The sequence below is a fragment of the Melanotaenia boesemani genome, chromosome 1 (assembly GCF_017639745.1).
Source record: "Melanotaenia boesemani isolate fMelBoe1 chromosome 1, fMelBoe1.pri, whole genome shotgun sequence".
NCBI classification, from domain to species: domain Eukaryota; kingdom Metazoa; phylum Chordata; class Actinopteri; order Atheriniformes; family Melanotaeniidae; genus Melanotaenia; species Melanotaenia boesemani.
In genome coordinates, this window is record NC_055682.1 from 15,588,012 (window position 1) to 15,615,741 (window position 27,730).

Sequence of the window (27,730 nt, forward strand, 5' to 3'; positions counted from 1 at the left end):
ATTATAAAATTTATAAAACATCTACTGCATCCAAAATCTCTCAGTAATGTGCATAAAGCATAAAAAAGCATTTTCAGTCTGTTTTTGTCTTTTAAATGAACTGCCAGCACACACTGCTCTGAGAAACATACCTGCTTATCCTTAAGGCTCATTTTAACAACTAGCACTCTGTTGTAAGGGATTGTGTTGTGTTACGTTTTTATGACAATACCGACTTGAAATGCAAGTCAATGAAGGACAGATAAATAAATAATAAGAAAAAAATATGGATTTTTTTGTGTTGAACATTTGAATCACTAAGATCAGTGTCAGCATCTTACAAGAAATTTAGAAATTTAGATCATTTAGCCTTTGAGGTTTTTGAATGCACAACCCTGTGGCGGTTCTGTTACCGAATTGGAAGGCCTGATCTCACATTGTCTGAGAGGATTATCGGGCACGTTGCCACCAGGCTCATGTTTGGCTAGATGAAGAGCGCTAACACATTGCTGGCAGTCATGCAGATGGCCTTCACTAAATTTCATGGAATAAAGGTCTTTGAAGATAACAAGATTTTGAGAAGAAGAATTCAATGAAAGTCAAATTTGATGTCATGGCTAAAGGCCTCATTCAGCAGGAACATTCAGCTCCCAGTTTAGCCTTAGATAAAACTATTATTTTCAAATGTGAAATTCACATGCCAAATGCTTTTAGCATATTCAATTGCTGCTTGTACAAATGCATTTTTATGTCATTTTATCACGACTGACAATTTGTCCCAGCACTTCTTTTTTGCAGGATGACAAAGTAATAATGGTAATAACAGGGGCATAATAACAAATCACAGCTCCCCTTATCAAAAATTGATCCTTATTACAACCATGAGCTAGGAGATAGCTAAAATCAGTTCTTTTTTTTTTTTTTTTTTTGAGGTGGCTGAGACTAATTCTTTAAAAAATAATGAAGCCAATTAAACAATAATTACTATGCAACTCCAATGCACCGTCATTCAGTTTGGAGTTTCTCTAAGAGGAGCATTATTGTTTTATAGTGGTTCATTTATCGATTTGTTTATTCATTAAAGAAATATCTTTGGTTTTGTGTGTCTACATAAACAATAGTTTGTTATAAATATTATCCAAGGGTGTTGAAAGGATTTTACCAAATTTTTTCCCTAATTTTCTCCCATTACCTTGTTGCCTTTTCCACCAGACAAGCTAATTGGGATTCAGTTCAGAAAACTTTATCTATGCCGAAATCCCAGTTCACACAATTAAGATCAGCAACTTGTCAACAACACAGCAGCAACAACAGATTAACGTCTGGCACTCACATTTGCCTCATATGGCCCTGTGCAGATAATCTGGGTATCAAAGTAAAGACTCAAACCTTAAAGAAAAAAAAGAAAGACTGCTGTCAGCATTAGACACCTGTCAGCAAAAGAAATAAAAGGATTAGCGTAATCACTTTTTTTATTTTATTTTATTTTATTTTATTTTATTTATTTTTTCCGGGTGTGCATGACAGTCCTATGCTGATGGCATCATAATAAATGATGATGAAAGATCATGGCCGCATTGGTGAGTAATAGCCCATCATGTTTTCTGAACCATGTGCATATACTAAAGTGAATTAATTTATTTGTTTAACTAAAAATGATATTGCTATTGTGTGTTTTTTTAAAGAAATTATTGTCAACCAGTGTTGTCTCATTTATCTTATCTTTTCCTTTCTTTTTTTCTTAAACAAATTTTCCAAAACTAAAAAAACATGTCAACAAAGGACAACTGAACAACACAAAATATATTTAAATACAAAACAAAACAAAAACGAAACAAGATGATTATAACAAGACAGCACAAAGACTGAGCTCTGTTGTTTCCTTGTGGTGTTGTGGGGAGTGTGGTAGGGGTTGTCCATTATGTTCAGCAACTTGTGCAGCATTCTTTTCTGTGTTATTGGCTGCAGTGGCTCCAGAGTTGTCCTCAGCACAGAATCTAAATTTTTTATCAGTTTGTTTAATTTCTTTAAGTCTGCCCCAACAGATAGGTGGCTGCAAAGCAGATTGCACTTTCAACAAAGGTCTCATAGAACAATGGTTCCCAATCTGTTTTCCTTGGCGACCCCCTTCATGCAAATACTACAAAACAGCCATGGACAACGTGCCTCATCCCATTCTGAAACCATGCTTGGTTTTATGCTTTCAAAAGTGAGATTCTCACCAAAAATTGTGTATTCTGGCTGAGTCCTGTCCTTCTATGAAGCCCAAGTTAATGGTTTTGAATGTTCAAAGCCTTGGGGACCCCCTGTGCTCTTTGGGGAGGTCACAGACCCCAGGTTGGGAGCCACTGTTATAGAAGATATGCATACTTTTGGAGGAGATATTGAAGGATGTTAGCTTCCTCAGGAAATAGAGTCCCTCCTTGTGGAGGGCCTCAGTGTGACATCTATAGAGTTATCAGCTGTCCAGGTATTTATATTTCTCCGCTACCTCCATTTTTTCTTCCTGGATGTAATTAGTGCTTTGTTTACTCCTAAAATTCACAATTATTTGCGACAAATACTATTTATTTAAGGACAAAAATAATAATAAGAATAATAAAATAAACTGAAAAGTAATGGTACTGAGCACTTAAGGTATACAGAAGCATAAACGTATTGATGAACATCTGCACTGCACAACCACCAATTAGTTGGCTCATGGAAATGTTGGATGGGATAGGAAGTTATCTGAAAAGTCAGTAATGATTTGATTAATAGTTTTTTTTTTTTCCAAATTTGGACTAACTGCAGTAAATGTTTATTAATATATTATTTTTTAGGTTTTTGTTTGCTAAAGTAAAATTCTGCATAGAGTGATGTAAGATACCCTTGCATTTTCATCTACAAGAGACTTCTCAGTCACAATTAATGCTACTTTAACTTATTAGTGGCAACTTTCTTATATTGATTAAAATATGCCTTGTTGGTTCATCTACACAGTTTAGCTATAAAGTTATTAAGGCAGTAATTTCCATAATTTCTGTGTGGCATGACCATAGATTGTGCATGACAAGAATGATGGCAGACAAACTGTAACCACTGCTACCCCCTCATGTGGAATATATCTGCAAGTGAATGTTTCTAATATAGTAAAGCTCAGAAAAAGCTGGAAAGTACAAAGTCTTTGATATTTCATGTTTTCTAATGCAAAACTATTTCAAATAGCTAATTGGTTTTTGTTTCAGATTATGCATTGGTTTATGTATTTTTAGCAAATCAGAAAACAGGTAATGGTAATGGTAATCTTTTATCAGAGAATCATTTGTCAATAAATGTGTGTGTACTATTATATTATTTACATAGTTTTGTTTAGATTATATTTCCAATTTTAATTATCCAAAATGTCCTGTTAAAAAAAAATTCATACTTTCATAAATCTTTAATAGTACCAAAATGAAACTTTTTTATTTCCTTCTTTAAGATGCCTACCAGAACTGTAAGAAGACAAAAGGAAAGAGCTAAAAATAAATAAAGAAAACTAAGTATCTCAAAATTGGGGCACAAAGGACTTTAATAGTTTTGCATGAAGTGTCCTAACAAAGTATTAGTTTAAATTAAGTAATGAAAAAGAATAATAAAAAACAAAACAAAAAAAAGTAAACATTTATGAGGCCTAGGTAGATCCAATGCCTAGTACATCACTTTGGTTAACCCAGATTATAACCATTGCATTTATTTATTTTTAAATCCTTTATTGAACACATAGGTCAGTTATAATACAGGGTCTAAATAACAGGGGCTTAAAGTAATCAATAGCAATAACCATTGCATACATGGGATTTCCGGGTAAAATACAATGAACCAACCCTCAAGTTTGATTGGCAGCTCACTGCGACCAATCAAATAGTCGTTCAGTTGCAAAACACAGAGGCCGAACTGTACCAATCCAGTGCCAATCACAAACCAGATCTAAATCTTCGTGATTGCTATTGGTTGGATTAAACATGCGGATCTGACGTTTTTGTCGCGCGGGTCTATCAAAAAAATATCTGTGTTTTTCTAAGAAACGCTTCAACCTTCCAACAGCGTTTCTTTTAGTTATTGGTCAGACATACAAAGTTTCTAGCGAGCTGTTGTTTGTGTGTTTTTAACGATATATATATTTTTTTCCGTTGTCGGAATCTCCAGCGTTACGTGACAGTTCTTAAATTGGATTAGTGCTAAATTAAGCCAGTGTTGAATGGTGGTTTAGCCAACTTGCTAGTTAGCGAGACGAGCTGTTGTGTCTGCCAACTAGAACATTTACGTTTTGAACTTTCTAGTTTAGACATATGTGTGTAATTTGCATGCAAGCCTGGCTAGCTGACGGAACATTTTAAGAGGTGGAGAGTAATGTTATACAAGTCTGCATGTGTTGGCCTCCACAGTTTAAGGGTGTGTGCTAACGTTACAGATCTTAATAGACCTACCTGCTAAGTAACTATCAGACTGCGTAAAAGTCACTAGGTTAACATGGATAGTTACAGCCAGCGGTTTGAAACCACAACAACACGAGAAGTGAAATCTCAAAAGAAGAAAGGATCATCTCATCACAGCACATCGTGTTACGATGAAGGAGACCGCAAACCAAAGTTTGTAAGTATGAATAGTTTGTATTCTAGCACAACGTTGCACACAGCAGCTGATAATCTTTAAAGAAATTTGATAGGAGACCGTTTACTGTTGAATTTATACCCTCTTAAAAGTAATGTTCTATCCTCACATTTTCAGCCTCCTTTGAAATATAATTAATTTACAACGCACTCACAGGAAATGGCCAAATCCACTAAGAAAAAGGGAATACACGAACTTTCATCAACATTCAATGTGAGGTTGTGGTTTATTTGACAGTAAATGGTATGAACATAATGTGAAAACGACTGTGGATTAATCATCTCAATATCAATTTATATGTTTAAAATCTTTGCAGTTTCATTGTAGCTTTGGTACTATCTTAAAAAAAATAACAAATAGAAGTTTGCAGATGAGTGCCAACTTGTATGTTTTTATAAGGTGGTACCCAAGGAGGAGATGTCATTCTTGATATAATACAAAGGAGGAGATGTCATTCTTGATATAATACTTTCTAGACATATTTATGGGACCACTGCAGAGAAATGCTTTTATAGTATTGTTGCAGTAGTGAATAAAAGGTACATACAATCTGATCTTGAGATGTTTGATTTTTTTTTTTTCCTAGAACGTGACCTTTGCTGACTTTTGACTTTGTTTTGCATGTAGGAAGTTAAATAGTTAAAATTAGAACAGGGTTTAGCTAACACTAATCCATGTGTTTCCTGCTACTACAGACCTATCAGGGTTCTGTCTGCCTGGTATTCACCTGCCTCATCCCTCTAGGAGATGTTGCTATCTGAGAAATCCTCACAGTTTTTGGGATTACTGATTTAAGCTCTTGCTGTTTAAAAGTTGAACTTGTATTGTAGCAGACACATCCCTCTTTTTCAGGCTGTAAAGTTGTGTATCCCACAGATCTCCTTAATGCAATCACAGCCTCTGTTTGACCCCAGTGTTTTCAGCTTGTGAACAAAGGTTAATTCCTTGTTGTCAATGCCCAGAGATTGTAGTCTACAGTTGTCATACATGAAATGCTTTTCTATCTAGACAACTGTTATCCACTTCCACCGACGAAGTTTTGGCTAAGTGTTTTTAATTTACTGCCTCTAATAAAAACCACCTACTCTCTCACCCAGTAATGAGCATTTGTTGGTGGATGTAAGTAGGGTTGTAACGGCAGGTTGGCTGATGTATTCTAAACCATTTAGATCAGTGATCCCCAACCCTGGCCCTCAAGGCCCATTATCCTGCAGGTCTTAGATGTCTCCCTGCTGCAACACACCTGGTTCAAATTAAATGGTTCTCTGAAAGTTTTGCACAAGTCTGTTAAGCCATAATTTGAGTCAAGTGTGCTGAAGCAGGGAAACATTGAATGTCTGCAGGACAGTCCTTAAGGACTGGAGTTGGGGATCCCTGATTTAAATGACTCTTAGCCTTAATCTCAAAATAAACAGTGCATTAGAAAAAATGTTTTCTGTTATGAAAGAAAAAGTAGAAATTTATTATGCTCACTGAGCGATCATAATGAATACATAATAACTTGATGATGGAGACTGTGGTTATTTATGAGTGTGATTTGTCATAATTTTGCCCCCAGTTTAGGTATGGTACATCCTACTATTGTACCACACAGTGTCCTAATGGTAATACTGTCTCATGGCCACAAAACTTGTGTAACATCTGGTTGATCCGTTTCACATATCTTTTGACGGATCCAATGTAAGTTTCTAAATTGTGAGTATATGAGTCTACAATGTTAAATGTCAAGACAACAGATACTGTTTGTAGAAGCTGATCTAAAGTAAATCTTTTGCACTGGTAAAATAAAAACTTTCCTTTAGTCATTATCTGAGCAGAAATTATATTGAAATATGGGGAAAGGGAATGTAAAAATAACATCGTTACAACACATACATATAGCACAAACGTTGTTGCTTCATAATCTGATTTGCTTTTATCTGCTCTCCACTTGTAGCACTTGCCCTTTAAAAACATCACAGATGATGTGGTAAGATTGGAGCAACTGGTGTGCTTTTTCTCGACAATCTCTGTTTCCATCTAACATCACTGTACTGTAAAACAACTAATCTACTCATTTTTTTTACTGACAATAAAGCTTGTCTTTATTGTGAGAAATCAGATATACTGACATGACAGAGCAAAAACTACTTTTCTTTCTAACCTATCATTTCTTTGTCAGCACCGTAGCTATCTTCACTTTACTATCATGACATGCTCGTCATCTCTTACATCTTTGATTTATCTCAACTTGGTGTAGAAACTTCTTAATCTTAACTGCATTTTTTCTATTTTCTCCGCAGCTGGACAGATTTGCCAGTATTCGAATCCCAGGTAGTAAAAAGGAGCGGCCACCCTTAACACAATTCAAACACAACACGAGTGATTGGTCGACTTCTTCGTCATCCACTCTGCATCATTTTGAGGAGCTATCCTCAAAGATCACCTCAGAAAAAGAAATCTTGGCGCTGTTTGAAAAGATGATGGTATGTTTTGTTATTGTGTGAAATTTCTGTTGAATGGCAGCTTGCAGCCATGCTTATATGAATGCATTACATCATCAGGATTTATTGCCCCAGAGAACCTCTTGTGATGGTTTTTCTTTCAGCTTGAGGTAGCTCTTGTAAAGCTTTGAGGTACCGTTCAAAAGTTTGGGGTCACTTCCCTATTGAATCCCATGGCAAAGTGACCCCAAACTTTTGAACGGTAGTGTATATTTGCAGACATTATGTGGCTGCAGTGCTTCCTCATAGTGATGAAAACCAGGTCTTATAGCATGTGGCAGCACTTTTGATTAGTATGTTGTCGAAATTGAGCAAGTATTCAACTTTAGAAAGAGCAAAAGACCCACAGACCTTAAAGGAGACATAATATGCTTTTTTTAACAAGCTGATACAATTTCTTAAGGAATAAATGAAATGTCAGTTAAATGCTTTGGACAAAGTACCACAGAATTTACACCTTTTTACACTGACCTGTTTTAGGACGTGGAGTGACCTTCTCACTCCACTCCACCACTCTTATTCCAGTCCATAAAACATGGACTTCAGTGTTGCTCTATTCCTACTGCTGATGTATTTTAAAATTATTAAGGTAAAAAAAAGGAATAGGTAAATGAACATGTTATGGATTTAAGCCATGGATTTTAATATTTAGAATTATTTAGTTTTAGTTAAGTGCAATGACATGACCCGCTGGTTTTTATTGGATCTGAAATTCAAGGCCAACATAATCTTTTCAGATACAGGGTGAAGTACCTGAATGAAACGTGATTTCAGCTTGTCTACTTTATCAGTATGCTGACTAAGGATCTGAGGGGTTTTTCAACCTTTAATAATTACTAGTTACTGTAACTGGGCCTTCAACTAATGCGTGAAGGCTCACTAATATTAATATTAAGATGAGAAGGTTGTTTGCTGGTAGTCCAGTAATGCCAACCCTAGAAAGTCTGATCCCAAGCCGGAAACATATGACTTAAGTCAGAGACTGAAGTACTCTCATAGAGTAATCTTTTAAAGCTCTGGCCAGGGTGAAGTTATTTGAAATACTGGGTATAATATTGTTTTGTGAACAGAATTTTCAGAGAAAATGGAAATTAATAACTATAATTCCATATTAAATTTACTCCTCTCCCTTTTTCTTTTTTCTTTTTAGGAGGATATGAACTTGAATGAAGACAAAAAGACTCCTTTAAGGGAAAAAGACCTCAACACAAAGCGAGAAATGGTCACCCAGTATATTTTTGCAGCTTCCAAAACTGTGAGTCTTTTTTTTCTTTTTTTTTTTTTTTAATAATTTTATTTTAAACTTTCTATTATTTACTGCCTACATTTTATGTTTTATATTTGCTTTTTTCCTACCATTTACTTGCAGTATTACATGTATATTTTAATAAAAAATTATGTTGAAATTTTAAGCTACTTCAAGTTGACATGAAAGTGCTTTGCTGTTTGCTATATCTGTGTTTCACAGGGTCATTTTACTTCTGCAGTTAAGACTTGAAAATAAAACAAAAACATAAATATTACTCAAATTATTTAAGTCTTCAACATGCCGTCATTACCGTTCAAGACTGAAATATTTAGAGAAAAATTTCCGGTCATTCAACCAGCAAGTATATCCTCAGGTTGTTTAAATCTACCCACTCCAACCCAGTAGGACTGCTGCCATGTTGCATGATGGACTGGTTTCTGTTTCCATGTTTTTCTCTAGTGGAATTAAATTGATTAGCTTTTGTCTGCATGAGTTTGCTGTTGCAGTTGATTGGGTCTTAATAATTTGAGCACCAGGTCTATGCTATTCAATTTTTGCTTCCTGACGTAGTTGTGATTAAATGTAATTAAATGTAGTAAAACTGTTTACTTCTCTTTCTCCCTTGGAATAAAGAGACCTTATAACAACTTCCCAAGGTCCAAAATTTGGTACATGCATGTGAAGAGGTTCACAGTAAAACAAACCCCATGTTTTTTTTCTCTGCTCTGGAAGTTTTGCTTTTAAAGTTTGATGAATGTTGGAGAAGCAGTGAATAGCCTTCTGCTCTGCACATCAGCTACAGGTTAAAATTTATTTAAGGCTGCGATGTGCGAGATTCAGCTGTAGCAGCGGCGATCTAGTAGGAAATGATTGTTTTTCTACTGCTGAAGGAATTGTACTTCATAATAATTTGTGTTCAATGTCATAATGCTAAACAGTAATTAAATAAAGGTTCTTGTTTGTGGTTTAGCTTGGTCAGACATGACTATTCATTTCAGTAAAAGACTGATCAGCTTATGATTTGTCTGAAGATGTGAAGGCTGGTTAATGCTAATTTGCTAACTTGTTTGTATATTTAATTCTTCACAGTCTTACAAATTATTGAAAGAGTAGAACAGAGGCCTGTTTTTCCTTTTCACTCCTAATATTAATAGTGTTATTGAAATTAGCCTTTGATAGATGTATACATTCGTTCTGAGTGAAGACTCAGACAAGTTTTAATAGTTGTTCCAGGGTGTGGGAAACTGACCGCCATAATGTTATCACTATAAATGATTCATTTTAGTTATGCCACATAGATTTTCAAACCTCATTGCGGACTAATTTTACATAAATGACTGAAATGCTGAGACAAAATGCACATATGACAGTAAACAGTCTAACATCTGAAATGTCCGGTGAATAAATACCATTTTACTGATTGGTGTCGCTCTAAATATTCTTTAAGTTTAGAGCTCAGATAACGTGTTTCTGTTAATAAAACCTACATAGAATATTGGATCCATTTTAAGACCCAATATGGTTTAGAAATGATTACATTGATATTAGATTTAGCTTGTTCAGCTGTGTCTCCGTGGTGGACATGAATTTCTCAGCAGAGAGAGGAACTCTGCCAAGTGCGAAACAGAAAGCAAGTAGAGAGAAATGACGTGTAAATAAGATAAATAACATCACTGTTAGGTTTTAATACAAGGACAAGGAATAAACCAGTTCTAGAGGAAATGCAACCTTCAGGCTTCAGTGTTTTTGCCACAGGTTACATCTTGCAGTTTGTAAGTGAAGCCGTTCATATCTCAACTTAAGCGTCTTTGCGTTCATATTTTGATGTCATCTCTTGTGGTAATCCTCTATCTGGTGTTATATATTTCTCCATGACCACACATTGGAAGCTGAAATGTGAAACATCACACTGCAAACCAAATCAAAATATTTGTCAGAAAAATAACAATTAGATTTTTTCATAATGCTTTAGCCCTAGGCGCAGCTCAGTCACATGCTTTTGTGTATATGTGTCATCTAAATAAATACACTTGCTTTGACTGAATTAACCTGCTGCTGTATATGAGAACATAATGTGCAGACAGGGAGGGGCTGGACCATGAAGCTTAAAATGACCATCAGAAAAGAACATCAACACTGGACTACTTACTTGAACAGACAAAATTTAGGAAAAAGAACTTGTTAAGTGGCACTGAGAATGTCCTTAGACTATGGAGGAGAAGATGGGATCTCAGAATAACTATTGTAGCTTTCTGGCCTTTGAGCTTTACGTTCAGTTGATATGGCTTCAGTATACAAGTGTTTTACTATAATGAACATGATGATAAAGAGATCATGAATTAAAAACCAAAACATCTGGAATAAGATAAACAAATCTCATTTAATACAATTTTTAACCACAAATCAGCTTCACCCCTTAACCTTTAGCATTATATGTCTGCGCTTTATTTCCCTTACTGAAATGTTCTAGTGTGTTTAGTTTGTGAATTTTGAAGATAAAAATAGTTTCTTACCAGGACTTTCAATTTTGTGTCACAAAATAATTGCTGACCTTTAACAGAGTGGTCTGAATCAGTGGTTGTCTTGAATAGCCACTTTACTTCTTTGAAACCCCAGTTCTTATTTTGTCTGTAGTACCCCTGCTGTGGAGGAAATAGTTTAACTTGTGTTTTACTTTAAAATGCCAAGACAGAATCTTCAAACATGTTTCTCGTTATTACTCCTTATATAACAAATACGTCAATGTTCTGAGAGTCTTTTGTGTTTTTTATTATTAGAAATATGTTAAATAGATGGTGCATATTTTAGCCCAGATTTGTTTATTTAAACTTGATAGAATTAGTACTTTGATGATGCTTTGTATCTTGTTTTTAATCAGGTGTTTCTAGACCCTGCTAGAGAGACATCAAAAAAGAAATTCACTAATTTAGTGTTTTCAGACAGGAGAAAGACCAAGGAAAACATCTTGTCAGGTGACAACAGGAATATTTTTAGATATAGGAACAGGTCAGGATAAGTATTCAGTGTCCCTTGTCATGGCTTCAGTTTTATAGATGAAATGCTTAACTTTTCAGGAGTGTTTTGGTCTTTTTAAAGTCAGAAGTAGGCTACGTTATTACATTAATGATGATGAAACATGGCCCGAGCGTCATCTACTTAACAATGATAGATGAACTCAAGTTGACTTCAGTAATAAAACAAACAGCTGAACCTATAATTTCTTAATTAAATACAATTATCATTTACAGCTCAGGCTTAATCTTTGTGTTAAATTCTTAAATCCACTTGTAGTTTTTACATTTATGAGATGAACTTCAGCCAGTTCTTTAAGTGGCCTCCAATTATAAATGATGGCTGAAAAAATTATTCAATCCTAAAAGAGTCCAAGGATGTAAAAAATCAGTTGAATGTTTTACAACATGTGTGAGAGAATGTTTTAAAAATAGATGAGACTGAGCTTCAACTTTCTTTTGGCAGATACACAATGTAAAGTTTGGAATTAAAAACCAAAAAAAAACCCAGATCCCAACTTTGAAGTGTAGCAGAGGAAGGATCATGGTTTGAGTCTGCTTTGTTCCCTCAGGACCAAGACACTACACAGTCTTTGAAAGGATTCAAGATTGTCTCAAGTAATTTAAGAGGATATCATGGCAGCAGTCCTTGGAATGCACCTGCTTGTGTTATTAGTCAGGTTTTTGTTTTTGGCTATGATTGTACGTTAAATGAAGATGAAACGGACTTTTGAGAAATCATTGCAGAGCTCAAGGGAGTTTGAAGAGATTGGCAGAGCAGATATGTATTTGTTGGTCGAGCTCTTTCTAAAGAAATTGTATAGGGTTTAGGCCGGTTAGTAGATACAACTCACAGAGAAGAATAATGTGCTATCTAGCCTGCATGACCTTGACAAACTGAGGAAACATCCATCTATTTACTTAATTAAAAAAAGTAGACAGATTGGAAATTGGCGTAAAATAAAGCTTGCTCTTCAAATTGTTGATGAATGGGGGGGGGATTATTTACAGTGCACCCACACCTTGAGAATCGCACATCGTATTTGGTAATATGTGTATTAGTCATTTGCTTCAAACTCAGCACTTTTCCAGTTTACCAGCCTCAAACACGGGTCATTCTGTCAGTTCTTACATTTTGGTTTTTAACTTTGATGCTGCTTTAGATGGCTACAGTTAACAGATTTCCTCTTCCTTTTTTCCCCTTTCTTCAGGGTAGCCTGAGAAACAGCCATCAGATATCTCCCCAGGAATTCCTTGGTGAGCTGAAGTCAGGGGTGATGGATGAACGCCTGTTTGCCTGTCTGGACTCATTGCGTGTGTCCCTTACCAGCAACCCAGTCAGGTATAGAACATTATTACAAACTAACAGTGGAAATGGAGCGCTTACACTGAAACAAGTAGGCCCATCTTTTGCAGCTTTGTCCTTTAATTAATTATAATTGGGATCATCCTCATGTTTTATTCTTATTCATTTTTGAAAATGAAGTTTTCATGTCCCTTTATCATTCAATCAGAAAACTGCTATATATAATCAAGCCTTTCAGCTACCTCAGTCCTTATTAACAAAAATAAATGAAAGACCTGTAGTATGTATCTTACAGGCCATGTCACAGTTACACTATAGTCTGGGCTTGAGGACCCTTCTCCTCTTTTGGTGAAATTATGAGATTTCACTAAAATGAAAGCCTTTTTTGCATTATTTTTGGGCATTAAAATAGCCACATTATTATTGAATACAGAAACATTTTGCTCTGTTGGATGTCTTGAGGCTAATCTCTTTATAGATGAGATTCACTGTAGCAAGCTAACTGTTATTGTTGCAGTAAGAGTGCTTCCAAATTTTTGTTCCTTTCTCAGAATTTTAATCTCTGATTTTGGTTTCCTCTCTCTGAAATTTCCCAAGCCTGGCATCAGCAGATCCCACTGTTTGCCAAGCCAACTTTATTTATGAAGCACTTTAAAACAGTAAGTACTGACCAAAATGCTAAACAGTAAGAGCACATAAAACATTTAAAAAGGCATACAAAAATAAACAAATAAAAAAAAAACACAATTAAAAAATGCAAAATAAAACCACAACTAAAATAATTAAACAACAAAAATATTTAAAAAACCAAAAATAATATTAAATAATAATAGTCAACTCTCACACTGGGGCCAAAGAGAAGACATGGGCTTTAAGCAGAGATTTAAAAATGGACATAGAGGAGGCCTGTCTAACATGCAGTGGCAGCGAGTTCCATAACCGAGGAGCTGCCACGACAAAAGTTCTGTCCTCTCTGAGCTTTCGTCACGTTCTTGGCACATCCAAGAGCAGCTGGTCAGCTGAACTAAGTGACCGGGAGGGGGGGGTTGGCATGCAACAGCTCAGAGAGGTGGCATGACGCAAGACCATTCAATGTCTTCAAAACTAAAAATATTAAAAATGAAACCTAAAAACAACAGGCCCCCAGTGTAATGAAGCTAAAACAGGAGAAATTGCTCTCTCTTCTGTGTGCCTGTTAAAAGGCGTACAGCATCATTTTGCACCAGCTGGTGACGGGATAAAGATGACTGAGAGAGACCAACAGAAAGTGAGTTGCAGTAATCCAGCCGTGTTGTGATGAAAGCATGGATAACTGGCTCAAAATCTTTTCTCGAAAGGATATGTTTGATCTTTGCCAGTTTTCTTAGCTGATAGAAGTTATTTTTTACCAGAGCACGGACCTGCCTGTCTAAATTAAAATCACTGTCCATTTTTACACCCAAATTGGTGACAGTTGGTTTGACAAATTGTGTCAGAGGGCCCAAATCAACAGGGGAGGATCCCTTGGTTACACTAGGACCAAATAATAAAACCTCTGTCTTTTTATTGTTAAAATTCAGAAAATTTTAAGCCATTCAGGGCTTTACATCTTCGAGGCACTTTATCAGCCATTTTAGAGAATAAGAGTTCTTTCGTTTCAGAGGCATATAAACCTGGCTGTCATCAGCAAAGAAATGGAAAGCACACTTGTGTTTTCTAAAAATAGAACCCAGAGGGAGGAGAAATAAAGAAAAAAGCAAAGGTCCAAGAATTGAGCCTTGTGGGACCCCACACAACAGAGGAGCACTGGAGGATTTAAAAGAATCAAGGCTGACACAAAAAGTTCTTTTAGCTAAGTAGGACCTGAAGAAGTTAAGATCAGCTCCTTGAATGCCTACAAAATGCTCTAAACTGGATAATAATGTGCAGTGATCGTATCAAAGGCCGCTGTTAAGTCCAATGAAAACTAAGATAACATAATTTTTGGAGTCTGTGGCTAAAAGAATGTCATTAAAAACCCTCAGTAGAGCAGACTGTGCTATGAAGAGACTTAAAACCAGACTGAAAAACCTATAAATGTTATATACCTCTAAAGACATCTTTCAACTGTATGCAAACTATTTTCTCTCAAATTCTTTTTAATAAAAGGAAGTTTGGAAATTGGTCTAAAATTGGACAGTATATTGGGATCAAGGCTAGGCTTTTTCATTAATTTTCTACGCTATGGCATGTTTCCAATTTCTTTGGACCCCACCTGAGGACAGGCTGCTATTAATAATAACAAGAAAATGTGGTCCCAGAGTGGAAATGACCTCTTCAAATAAATGAGGTGAATTGATGTCGATAGGGGAATCCAAGGGCTTCAGATGACCAACAATCTCTTGTAAGAAATCTAAGGATACAGGTTCAGACTGATGGAAAACAACAGAACAAGAAACATAAGGCAAGGCAAATTTATTTGTATAGCACATTTCATGTACAAGACAATTCAAAGTGCTTTACATAAAACATAAAAACATTACAGCAAGGTGCAGGGAAAGAACAAAAAAGAAAGAAAAACAAAGATTAAAAAAGATAAAATTGATTACATAAAAACAGCAGGAAAAAGAACGAAATAAAGTTAAGATTTCAGCGTAAAAGAACCAAATGCAGATCTGGATTTCTAAATAAAAACTAGTTCCATGCAGCAGAGAACAGGTGGGTCTTCAACCTTGATTTAAATAAACTAAGTGTTTCAGCTGATTTGAGGCTTTCTGGGAGTTTGTTCTAGACATGTGGAGAATAGAAGCTGAATGCAGCTTCTCCATGTCTGGTTTTGACTCTGGGAACTGATAAGAAACTGGAACCAGATGACCTGGGGGTTCTGGTAGGTTCATACTGGGTCAAAACATAGACTGCTAGATCAGACAAGGAAGAAAATTGTAGGAGCCATAACTATAAACATGTTTCATGTTTGTACTTTGTTGGTGTGTACCCACTTAATTGGTGTTTGGGAAGTGGGTGTGGCACTTGGGTCTTATGTGGTGATAAATAGTTGATGTCATCTGGGCCCTAGGCCGGTTCTTGATGATGTAGAGGTGGGGTGAGCCGGGGAGCATTATTGTTTGTTGACCGCATAAGCGTTCGAGAGGATGTAAGAAAGGATGTTAGTCATAGAAATATGGGATATGCATTGTTTTGTATTCACGCAAATGAGGATAATAATGGATTATGTGAAAGTATGAATAAACAATTGCGAGACATGAGGTACATAGTGCATCAAGTTCACTCCCCTGTTTAGCCTGCCGCAGCTGAGCAAGTTGGCGTTGGATATTTAGCCGCAATAAAGATATCTGAGCCCCAATGTTAGCCACTTTATCCAAAAAGAAATTCAGAAATTATTTCACAAGCCTCAAATGAAGATTCAGCATTAAGAATCTATTGTGTTAAAAGTATATGTCAAATAATATTTGATAGATATTTTCTGTTATCATCTTTCATAGTTGCCGGATAGCGATGCCTACAGTCCTTTGTAATTTGGAATGACACCTGGAGCTTGTCCTTCTTCCATTTTTGCTTGGCTTTGCAGAGCAGTGTCAAATACCATTGGCATATAATCTGAAAAAACAGTGTCATAAATCCTCAGATTAGAAACCAAACCAAAAGATAAAACAAGGTCCAGTGTGTGTCCCTTTTCTTGAGTTGGCCTAACCACACACTGCGCAAAGTTAAGAGTCAAAAAGAGTTAGAAAATCCTTTTTTCAATGGTCTGTCAGGACAGCAGACATGTATGTTAAAATCTCCAACAATAAGGACTTGATCATACTTAGGAATCAGTTCAGCCAAAAGATCAGAAAATTAGTTTTAAAAGTCCTTATTGAATTTGGGTGGGCAATAGATTACTGCACACAGTACAGGATAAGGGTGAACAAGTTCAAATAGATTAAGTTCCAAGCTGGAGAAGGAGGAGAGATAGGAAAGTTGGTTATGTTTGTACATACTTCTACACACAGTCACCATTCCTTCTCCTCAACCTGGCGTTCATGGGGAGTTGAAATAGCTGCAATCCAGCGGTAAAAGTTCCAAAAAACGCTCAACTCACTGACAGTGACCCAGGTCTCCGTCATACAGAGAAGATCCAGTCCACTGGAGGCAAAGAAATCCCTAAGGATAAAGGTTTTGTTTGATAAGGGCTAGGGCTGCAACTAATGACTATTCTGATGGTCGATTAGTCACCGACTATTAAAACGACTAGTCGACCAATCGGATTATGTATCTCATGATTATTATGAATGGATCTTATTTCACTTTCAGCTTTGAAATCTAGCATGAGGTTATTATGTAAGTCCGACGTGCCTCCTCCTTAAGTGTTCGAGCATTGCAGACGTACTTCCGTGGTACACAAGGTCCGCTTTACAAATCTCACATGTATTTAATTTATTTTGTAAGTTTAACGTGAAGTTATCCCAGACTTTTGACATTCTCTGCCGCCGTTTTGCTGCCTAGTCCGCCACCATATTTTTCCCCTGGCGGACTTTATTGCGCATGTGCAACTCTCAGCAGAGAGAGAGAGAAAAAAAAAGGAGACGATGTCTCACTCTGTATTTTTTTTCCTCTTTGTGCATGTGCATTGTGCAACTCTCAGCAGAGATAGGATTAGAAGACGATGTCTCACTCTGTAGTTTTTTTTTTTTTTTTTGCCGACGGCTAAATTCGTTGTCGACTATTGTTGACAATGTCGACTAATCGTTGCAGCCCTAATAAGGGCCTTGCATTCACCAGACCAAACCTGAGAGAGAAGCAGCAAACTTCTTCTGAATTTTCAGTAGAGCAGTGGCTGCAGTAAATTCTATAATTACTTTCACAAGACAGTCTAGCCATTTTCTATTAGTGGATGAACGTTTTAGCTGTTTTATGTTGTTGATGATATGATGCCAGGGTTGTTTTTTTTCCTCCATTCTTAGAAACAGTTGTTGGATTGGTTGTCATGTCCCTTAGGTTAGACGTAATGTTGGGCAGGTTTATTCAGTGTGAGCAAAATTAAAAGACTGAATTCAACAATGTTTCAGAAAATCAGATCAACAACGCTTATGTTGACCTTATGCTTAAGCCTCCAGTGGCTACGTTTTTAGTGAATTGTTCTGTGGACTTTTAAAATGTTCTAGCTGACTTAAAGACAATTAACTCTTGAATATCAGTTCGAAGCATACCTATGGTTTAGCCATTGAACCCTGCATCATAACCTACACAGTAGCTTCCAAGGAACTCACCTTCTCAAAAATGTAAATCCATGTCTCAGCAACTCTGCTCACAGCAACTGCTGCTGGTCCAGTTTGTATGCTATATTACACGGCATACTGCTTTACTCAATTATAACACCCCTGTGGAACCAAAATTTAAACTCTAAGGGGCTGTTTTTGTATTATGTTTGTTCATAATGCTAACACAACCAGTTTTTTGCCTGCAGCTAGACTATATATTGTTTTCTCGTTTTCAAAGCTTTGCCAGACCGTGTATAGACCCGATCGATTCAGTGGTTGTACACACCATCTGTCAATGTCTTCCCTCTTTCTGTGTTGCAGTAATTTTAGTAAAAGTGACTGTTGTCAAGGAAAATGTGGCTGGTAGGCACCAATGTTTGATGAGAGCACCGCTGATCAAACAGACTGTCAGGCTTAGGTTTAATGACACAGTAAGGACTGGACCATAAATCTGACTTGGCTGGGGACCGTGGTGCTGGAGCAGCAGCCTCTTAGTATCTAATAGCACCATTAAAGTCCTCAGTTGTAGAATTGATTTGGAAATAAAGGCTTTTTTGTCTGCCACAGGTTTTGGATGCTGAACAGTGTCACTTTCTTGGCAATGATGCAAATAACTCACACTTTTCCTAAATGTCATGTTTGCACCCTGCTACTTTAGGCTGACAGACTTGTATTTTTTCTTACCAAGCTCTTTTTGGTGGACCACATAGTCCTTAAGGTAATTCTGTGCTTCTTGTTTTTCTTGAGCATCACAATGTGATGCATGTCTCCGATTTCTGTATGCTTTACCTCAGCTGCTCCAGCTTTCTGTCCCGTTCTTTGAAGAATAGCCACAGTGTTAGCCTAAAGGACCAGCAAGGCTACAAGATGTAATTGTATTAAATGGAATTGATAAATGGATCTGACAAAGAAGTGGAAATTGGTTTTTGATATTGTATTAAAACCGACCTTCATGTTTAGAGCTCAGGATTTATTTATTTTCAGTTTAGCCTTACTTTTGGGTAAACATCCCTTTTCTTCACACCATTCTGAAAGTTAACCTTGAACATAGTTCCTGTCTCACTCCACAAGTTTTACAGTTCCTTTTTTTGTAACATCTTTCTGGAGATCCATTAAAGCAGAAGTGTTAATTAATGTAGCAGAATAGGCCAAAAGCTGCTTCTCATTCACATATATTTCTGTTGCTTTTGGCACATGGCCTAATGAAACTGAAATGTGGACGGAAGAGCTGCCCATTGTCAACTAATGATCATGTTAAGTTTTTCAAGACTTTCACTTCTAATAAAATTAAGATTTTAGAACTGCAGTGCCATCTGACAAAATCACCATTCAAATAGCTTAAAGGCAGCATCTGTGTTGTGAATTTGGCGACATCATTACTATAATTACTGTGTAGTTATGAAAATTGTTCAAAGCACAACATTGATCACAGTTTTGATCTAACGTATGTGGTTGGACAGAAATCCAGAAAGCTGCCTTTGCTGTGTTTGAGTTCGTAAATTTCTCACAACAGCAGAGTATGAATCGTCCATAAGTAATGAATGTGGTCTGTGACATGTAGACAGGCTTGGCACAAAACACTAGTTTCTGCCATTAGGAACAAAGCTCCCCCAACCTGCTATCAGGAAAAGCTGGGAGTGGACAGGATGAAAAAATGACAGATGAAATGAAAATGTTTACATACAAACAGCTTTTACATACTCCACAAGCACGGAAAACTTTCTCCTAATTCAAGAGATGGTGAGAACAAAATGGTCACTTTCTCCTTTTGGAAATTGTTGCAGCTTGTTTCGGCACGTCATGTGGGCAGAACCCCGCCTCGGTGTGGCCAAAATTTTGCCTTAAAAATGAAATAACCAGGCTAAACTAACTCTTTTCTTATTTTTGCCACATCAAGAACAAAGTTATCTGATCTTGTGGATTATGCAACAAATTTTGGCTGGGCACCTCTTATCTCGGACCATATCACTGCATTAAAAGCCATCACTCATCAATAGCCAATGCTACCACGTGGGCAAGGGATTTACTTTAGGAATCTGTTGTAATGAGGAGTTACATTCATGAATTTCATTTTAAACTTTACAGATGGAAAAAAAAAAAAAGCTTTGTTGTTTTAGTTTTGTGTACCTCGCTGATGTGAAACAGGGGATCTCCTGAGATTCTGGTAGAAGTCAAACTACCTCAACTTTGAAGTTGGCTAGATAAGACACCTCAGTTTTCTGTTTGATTTATGATTGTTTTTTTTTCTCAAAAGGGAAAAGGGTGATCTGTGTTAGTGTTTTAATGTCCCATCTCTCTCTGTTACTTGCTATCTTTCTGAGATGTTATTGCTTAGCTTTCCAAGCATCCTTTTAGGTGCGACTACACCATCGTTCTTATCTGAGAGTGAGCTGTAATTCCTCTTGATTGCATTGTGTCAAATTTTCCTTTTCTTTCTTTTTTTTTTTTTTTTTTTACTTTTGTACAATATCTTTTCTACATCTAGGGAGCTTGAGGCTGATCTCTATGATGATATATATTTCCAACAAGTCTGATAGAAAAGCAGAATATTTTAAGTTTCCAGAGTTATTAGTGTACACCACACATGACCTGCTGCTATCAACCAGATGTAAATTACTGCTCCAGTTTTCTCTATACAGAGAAAAAAATTAAAACTGTTTTGTGAAAGGCTTTGCACAGCAAGGCTACAGACTGAAGACATTTGGGCAGAGCATGTAATTGAAGTTCTCTCATTGGGAATCTGGGAGGGGTGCCAGATGTTAGGAACTAATGAAACCCAAGGGCTGCCAGAGTATGCTAGATTAGAAAACTGAATATAAAATACTTTAGTTGTTTACTCAGACTGCATTTCAAATACAAACCACTTAATTGCAGAGGAATAAACAGTAAGACATTGCACAGATTTGGTTATATTATAAGCCTAAATTGGTCACTCATGATTTACTCTATCAAGCTGAATTTTTTGGCAGTGGCTGTTCAGTGGGGGTCATCATGTGGGAATAATTACCCAAAAATATGTTGAATGATGTGGATTTCTGGTAGCAACTGGTCAGCTGTCTTATAGTTTGTTCAGTTTTATATCTCATAACTTCTGTGAAAAGATTTATTTGTCTAAACTACAGCAAGCTTGTTATTAACGCAGTCGTTTTTTTTTAATTGTTTACATCTTTGTTTCATTTTGGTTAAAGCAAGTAATGTGTATTACAGATCTTAGCTGTGGAGGAAAAGCAGAAAAATATATTTAGAGTTTGTACTCCCAGTATAAATATGATAAATAAACTTGCATATATTCAGCAGGTCCATGTCTGAGTCCTGCTGTATTTGCTGTATCAAAACTCTCTAACTTTTTGATACAGAAAGTGAGGACACAGTCATATGAATGATTGACTCTCTAGCCAATTGTTTTAGCTTTTGAAGATTTTTCTCCAGACATTGGGGAAGGTTGTTACACTGCCAGTGTCTGGTCTTTGAAATCTTCTAAATGTCTAAAGGCTTAAAACTTCAAAAAGCTTTTGAAAGGTGATTTGTCACCTCTATCCCTTCCACTTTTCTCTAACGTGTTTTAAAGCAAATTTTAAAATTATTGCTGCAGAACCTGTGCAGGGTTGTTGGTTTCCTCTGCAATAATTCCTTCCATAGATCATCGGATTATTTTTCTTTTGCTCTTCGGCTCACAAACCGATGATGAAAAACTAACATGCAGTTACCACAGAACTATGCATTTCAATGAAGCTCTTGTCAACTCTCCTGCCTACTCTATAACCTGAATGGCCTGGGCCATTCAGAAGTGTAGGCTAAATTGATTTTTTTTTCCTTAAACATGAGAGCCTCATTCCTCAGCTTCCTTGGCAGCAGCTTTTACTATCTTCATCATCAAGGCAATGACATTTTGTCAGGCTCAGTCTTTATTGACCCCTGTCACACACACAAACTCAAACTTGATGCTGTTGAGGGTCAATCTACTTCTTGAATTTTCTTTTTTCTTTTTCTTTTGTAAAGAATAAATCATTTATTAGCTGTGATCAGAATCAAAGGCAGGGATTTAGATCTAAAAACTTCTAGATGCAAAGTATTTCAGACTTGCCCAAGTTTGTGAAAAGGATATATTTATATAACAGTGCCTCAAACATTACTAGTGCAGCTACTTTATTGTTGACAAGAATACAAACTAAGCAGCAAGCCACCGTCTGTTTGACTTCTTTACAAATGAGACAACAGACTGTTAATCGTATTGGCACACATTACCTTTCTTTTCAAGAAATTAAATTCAGAATACATCTTCCTACTTTATCTTGTCACCTTGAGAATTTCTGTAGATTTGACGCTGGGAGGCATCCAGCTTGTTGATTAGAGCAGCGACAGTGAATGCTAATGTTTGGAGATGGTATTCAGGTTCAGTCATGGGAAGTGCAGCTGCCAAAATCATTATTATTCTGTCTTCGCCTGTATGTTCTTCAAATGAAAAAGTTTGTGAGCAGCCAATACATGTTCATATTTCCTTCCTTTTTCTTTTTAAAATCACATTTAAACTTTGCTTTTCGTGCCTTTCCTTTTGTTAGTTTTATAAGAAATGTCATGCATATTTTGTTGTGTTCAGAAACAAGGGAAAGAAAAACTAAAGTGCAGCTATAGGAGTCAGTTCGTTCTTGATGTTAAAAGAGAAAATGTGGATGTAAATATAAGTGTTAGTTCTGTAAGAAGTGAACATTGCAGTAAGATAACTCACTGTTGATAAATGGATAAAATAGATAAAAACTTCTGCTAGTTTTTTTTATATGTTGACCAGCATATTTGTTCATTGGTTTAATGCTCTTTGTAGATCCCCTCAACCACCAGTTTTAATGACTCCTTGGCTGGATGGAACAAATTGTGCCCTTTAAAAAGAAAAAAATAAATCTATACTAGATGTTACTCCTAAGCTTCCAATATTACTCTTTAATCAAAAGCGACAGTCAGTAGAATCCACCAAAGGCACCTGTTCCATAAGCTGTGTCTAAATTCACGTAGGAGCAGCAGGAAAAAGTCAATCTTCATATAGCTGTTTTTGATGGAACATTGTGAACTTGCTCAACCTCTTTTGGGGAGATTCAGCTCACAAATGTCACTTGCTTAAAGCAGAACTTCCATACCAATCAAATTCTATTCTCTCTTTTATATATATATATATATATATATATATATATATATATATACACACACATATCTATTCTGTTATTTTCTTTCAGGTGGCTTAGGTAGCAGTTAGCATTGGCACCTCACAGCAAGAGCAGTCTAGACTGACTTCCCAGTCAGTCTCATTGTTCTGGATGTGCTGGTGTCATTTCTTTCAGGGTAAATCAATCAGCTTCTTCCCACTGTCTAGAGACATGCATGGTGAAGTCTCTGTAATTTGTGATTCTAAATTCACTTGAGGTATGAATATGAGCATGTATGTTTGCCTGCTACCCCGAGTTAGTTTTGTAAAAGACAGGCAACCTGCCTAACTCTCACACTGTCAGCTGGGATAGGCTTCAGCCCCTACCCCCTCTGAGGATAAGTTGGGCGTAGGAAATGGATGTTATTTTATCTTTGCTCCATATCTAAGGGTATAAAAGCTGTTAACATGTACTTATCAATGTCTGTGTTAACCTATTCATTCCTAAGGTGTCATTCTTACAACAAGGCTTCGCATTCCTAAGCAGGAGATTTTCATTTATGCTTCATTACTTCTGTGGTAGACACAGTGATTGCATTACAATCACTTAAGTCTGCCTTTTGTGAGACCGCTTTGCTTTGGCATATTATCAAAAGCACAAAGTGTGAAAACTTCTCTGAAGAATTGAAAATTGCTTTATCAAGTCTGCACATCATCACTAGCCTAAAAAAATACTTAGTCTCTTGATATTGTTTGTTTTGTTATGGGGTAAAGTTCTAAAATAATGTGTTTTCTATTTATTGTTACCCTTTTGTCTGTACTCTGTAAACACTATTTTTTTCTGTATCAAGTATAAATCAAATGTGTATTACTGCTGTCGTTTTTTTCCTCAGCACATAGTACTGAATATTACATGTGTTTTCTGTCCATGAGCTTTACATAGTGGTTGAGTTTGAAATAGTTTTTGTCAGATGTCAGTCTAGCCCTGTTTTGGTATTGATTTAATGTTTGTTTTTCAGCTGGGTGCAGAGCTTTGGGCATGAGGGCCTTGGCTTGCTGCTGGACATTTTGGAGAAGTTGCTTTTCAAGAAACAGTAAGTTTATACTTTAATTCTTGTTGTCTTTTACACTCTTTCCTCTCTATATGCAACTGTTAAATAAGTTTAAAGAATCAGTGCTGTTTGATTAATAAACAGTCAGTATTTTTGAGCAGATAGTATTGTTTAATCATTCTAACAAAATAATAACCAGTTGTCAGTTGTATTTACAACAGCTAATACAAATACACATATATCTGATGATGTTTGCAGTTAGTGTTGTATAGACTATGTTTTGAAGACTGACTTCTACTCATGACTGTTCTGTGTTTATAGGCAAGAGAAGATTGACAAAAAGAACCAACATAAGGTTGTCCAGTGTCTCAAAGCCTTCATGAACAATAAGGTAATAACAATATATGCATATATGTGGTTGGACAGCAAGCTGCTCTTTGCAGCTGTGGAAAGCTTCCACCTGGTATAAATGAACCTCTTTAATGTCCACCATACCTATGTGTTTTGTAAGGATGTGCGCACTCTCAGGTGTGCACTATCTCTTTTAAAACTATTCTAAATCTTTTGTTGTGTTGTGTAACTAGTAAGTTTTGCAGACTGATTCAGGGAGACTCTATCAGGGAAAGATGGAGTAAGGGGTTGGACTACTACTAGGAGACCTTAGAGTTGTTTTTTGAAATCCTTTATTTTAAACCCACTCACACAAACATCTGTTGTTTGAGTGTAATTGGGCAGCAGGGATTTTCCTTATCAAAGGCTTATGACCAATGAAGCAGAAGAGCATCATTGCAAAAAGAGCCATATTAAAGGAGTTTTACTAATGTCCTGATGCTCTTAGAGTTCAGTCAATATGGCACATTTGTAGAGATTTAAGGCCTCTGGCCTGTAAATGATCCCCATTTTGCTATAAATGGTCTTTATTGGCTCTGGGAGTATAAGGGAGCGAGTGTGTAAAGTGCAATCAGTGAGTGTTTGTGGGATAAAGAGCGAATAAGAAAATATACACATAAATTAATTGTTTTCAGTGGGGTTTTGTGTAATCTACAATAACCATTAATTAAATTGGGTAGGAGGTCTCTGTACTACCTCGGGTATTGGATTGGGGTTCGATCAAAACATTTTTAGATTGATCAGTCTTATGTCACAGAGTACACTTCAGCTCTGGTCTCTGTTGTTGTCACCACAGCGATGCCTTCAGTGTAAGGTAAACGCACCTCAAACGCACATTAAAACGGGTGCACGTTTTCAAAGCTATTTCTCAAGCACTGTAACTGTTTTTTATCAATGCTCACAAATGTCACTATATATGATGGATGGTCACTGCATCCATTTCCCTAGCATGACTAGAACAGTTGTTATCACTGGGAATCAGACCCATTAAGAAACAGTTCAGACAGAGTAGCATGTTCCAGTGAAGCAGGTGACTAGAAAAACCATGCTGCGTTCACTGTCATTAGGGAAGAAAAAACTGGTTTCTTTACCTTTATTACATTTGAAAGTTTTTCTGTTTTAGACGTTGCAGATTTTCCTCTGCAAAGTTAAACTACATCTAAATGTAGTTTATCCTACTGTGTAGGATTGGGTGGTGTTGTGCAGTGGGTGTGCACAATGAGTTAAAATAGGTTTATTAGTGATTTTCTTACTGTATTACAAAGCTACTTAAGTATAGAACTAATAACTTGAGTATCATTGATGTTTAGTGTTAACAGTACCCAATATTAAATCATTTTAGTTTTTAATTATTATAATTCAATTAAACGGCTCTCTGACAAGCTCTGCACAAGTCTGCTAATGATTCATTAATTTGAATCAGGTGTGTTGCAGCAGGGAGCCATCTAAGACCTGCAGGATAGTGGGCCTTGAGGACCCGGGTTGGGGATCTCTGTTGTAGGGTATATGCAGGTTTATTGAAAATATCCACTTAGTTTTTTAAGTATATTCACTTTTCTGCTCTGATGATGACCTTTCCAACTTACCTCACTGGCTTGTTGTATTTCCTGCTAGCCAGTGGTCAGTCAGCTGGATGCACTCAGTCCTTATTTATATACAGCTCTCGAAAACAATAAAGACCACTGCTATTTATTTTTAAATCAGCATCTCTAAATATTACTACCAAAGTTAAATTCTTACTCAAGCACTCATTCTGCTTTATGAGGACAACTAAGCTCCAGTCTGGCAGAGGGTGAAAACAGCTTTGAACTGGAAGGGTTGATGTAAACCCATCACCCAAGAATCCTTGGCTGGCATCAAGTAACCGTTAAACACAGCGCAAACTAAGACTGGGCAGAAGTGCACAGCAAGAACAGTTGGAAACAGGCAGGACTGGAGTCATGCAAAACTCACCTCAATCAGTGAGAAGCTAAGACCTCAGGCTTAAGTGGTCAAGAAAAGACCACTGGAACTGGACAGTGGAAGACTTTAGTAGGATCTTCTCTGAGTCCCATTTTCAGCTTTGCCCAACATCTAGTGGTTTTATGGTTAGATGGAGGCCTGGAGAGGCCTGCAAACCAGAGTGTCACACTGTTAAATATAGAGGAGGATCGGTTATGATCAGGGATGCTTCAGCAAGGCTGGAATCAGGCTGATGTGTCTTTGTGAAGGATGCATTAATAACTCCACATACCTCCCTGCGGCACAGCCAGAGGAATCAAAGTCTGGATGGAGGATCAACACATCAAGAGTCTGTCATGGCCAGCTCAATATCCACATCTGAACCCTGTTGAAACCTCTGGAATGACATCAAAAGGAAGATGGATGGTCACAAACCATCAAGCAAAGCTGAACACTTTGATTTTTTTACAGAAAGAGTAATAGAAAGTTACCCAACAGCGAGTTGAGCAGTTTGAACGGTGGTCTCTTATTTTCTTCTTCCGGAGCCAAGCAGCAGACAACATGTGACCTTCACAACTTCTGCTGGCCCATTTTTGGGTCAATTAAATATGACAAAGTACTCTCATATATTGTTATTCATAACACACAGTGTTTATCTTTTGCTGGGAAGAGAAAAAAAGGATAGTAATTAAAATTATGAATATAACAATAGTGGCACCACTATGCCACTATTGTTTGGCTTGGTCACTGAATCCTTTACCTTTTGATAAATTTGTTTGCAGAGTGCAGGTATAGTAGTTTCTAAGGAGAAGTTTGTGGTGGGACTCAAGTCTTTAACTGCTAGTATAACCCTGTGTTCCTTTGCAACGGAATGATCTAATTTATCTGCAGTGCTGTGTTTGCCACAGTTTTGACAATACTTCCAAGGACTTAATAAATGTCACGAAACAGAATGGGCAGTCGACTTACGGAAAAGCAGACAGCTGTATAAAACAAATTATGTGTTACTAAAACCTCATTAGCCACTAAAACAAAAGATGTGGAGTTTAGATGATAATCTGAATGAATAAAAGTTTTTTCTATAATTGATCATTTACAGTCTGATTTGATTTCAGTATCAGTTTGTACATTTTAATTTCTCAAAGCCCTGATCTCTATTTTTCATTCTTAGTTATGTTTTTGTGCTTTTATTAAAGCAGCAGAAATGGTTTGAACTATAAAATGAATTGATCATTTTGCCATAAAATGGTGCCACATATAGTCTGTGGATAATATTGACTTACTGCCCAGACCTAAGTACTTGTTCTGTTGAGGGAGCATTATTTCACAAT

General features: G+C 36.6%; 1 protein-coding gene across 5 annotated transcripts in view; it reads left to right on the plus strand.

Annotated features, from left to right (window-relative positions):
- The first annotated feature begins 3,999 nt into the window (after positions 1-3,999).
- Positions 4,000-27,730, plus strand: part of LOC121644020 (protein diaphanous homolog 3-like) — a 176,922-nt gene continuing 153,191 nt past the window's right edge. For 3 of the 5 annotated variants that reach the window (XM_041991717.1, XM_041991738.1, XM_041991724.1), the window contains exons 1-7: positions 4,000-4,596; positions 6,551-6,583; positions 6,897-7,079; positions 8,248-8,352; positions 12,569-12,699; positions 24,036-24,110; positions 24,390-24,459. In XM_041991717.1, the coding sequence (XP_041847651.1) occupies positions 4,474-4,596; positions 6,551-6,583; positions 6,897-7,079; positions 8,248-8,352; positions 12,569-12,699; positions 24,036-24,110; positions 24,390-24,459 (720 nt within the window). In that variant the 5' untranslated portion in view covers positions 4,000-4,473. The remainder of the gene's footprint in view (positions 4,597-6,550; positions 6,584-6,896; positions 7,080-8,247; positions 8,353-12,568; positions 12,700-24,035; positions 24,111-24,389; positions 24,460-27,730) is intronic. The other 2 variants (XM_041991730.1, XM_041991745.1) reach the window with 1 other exon arrangement.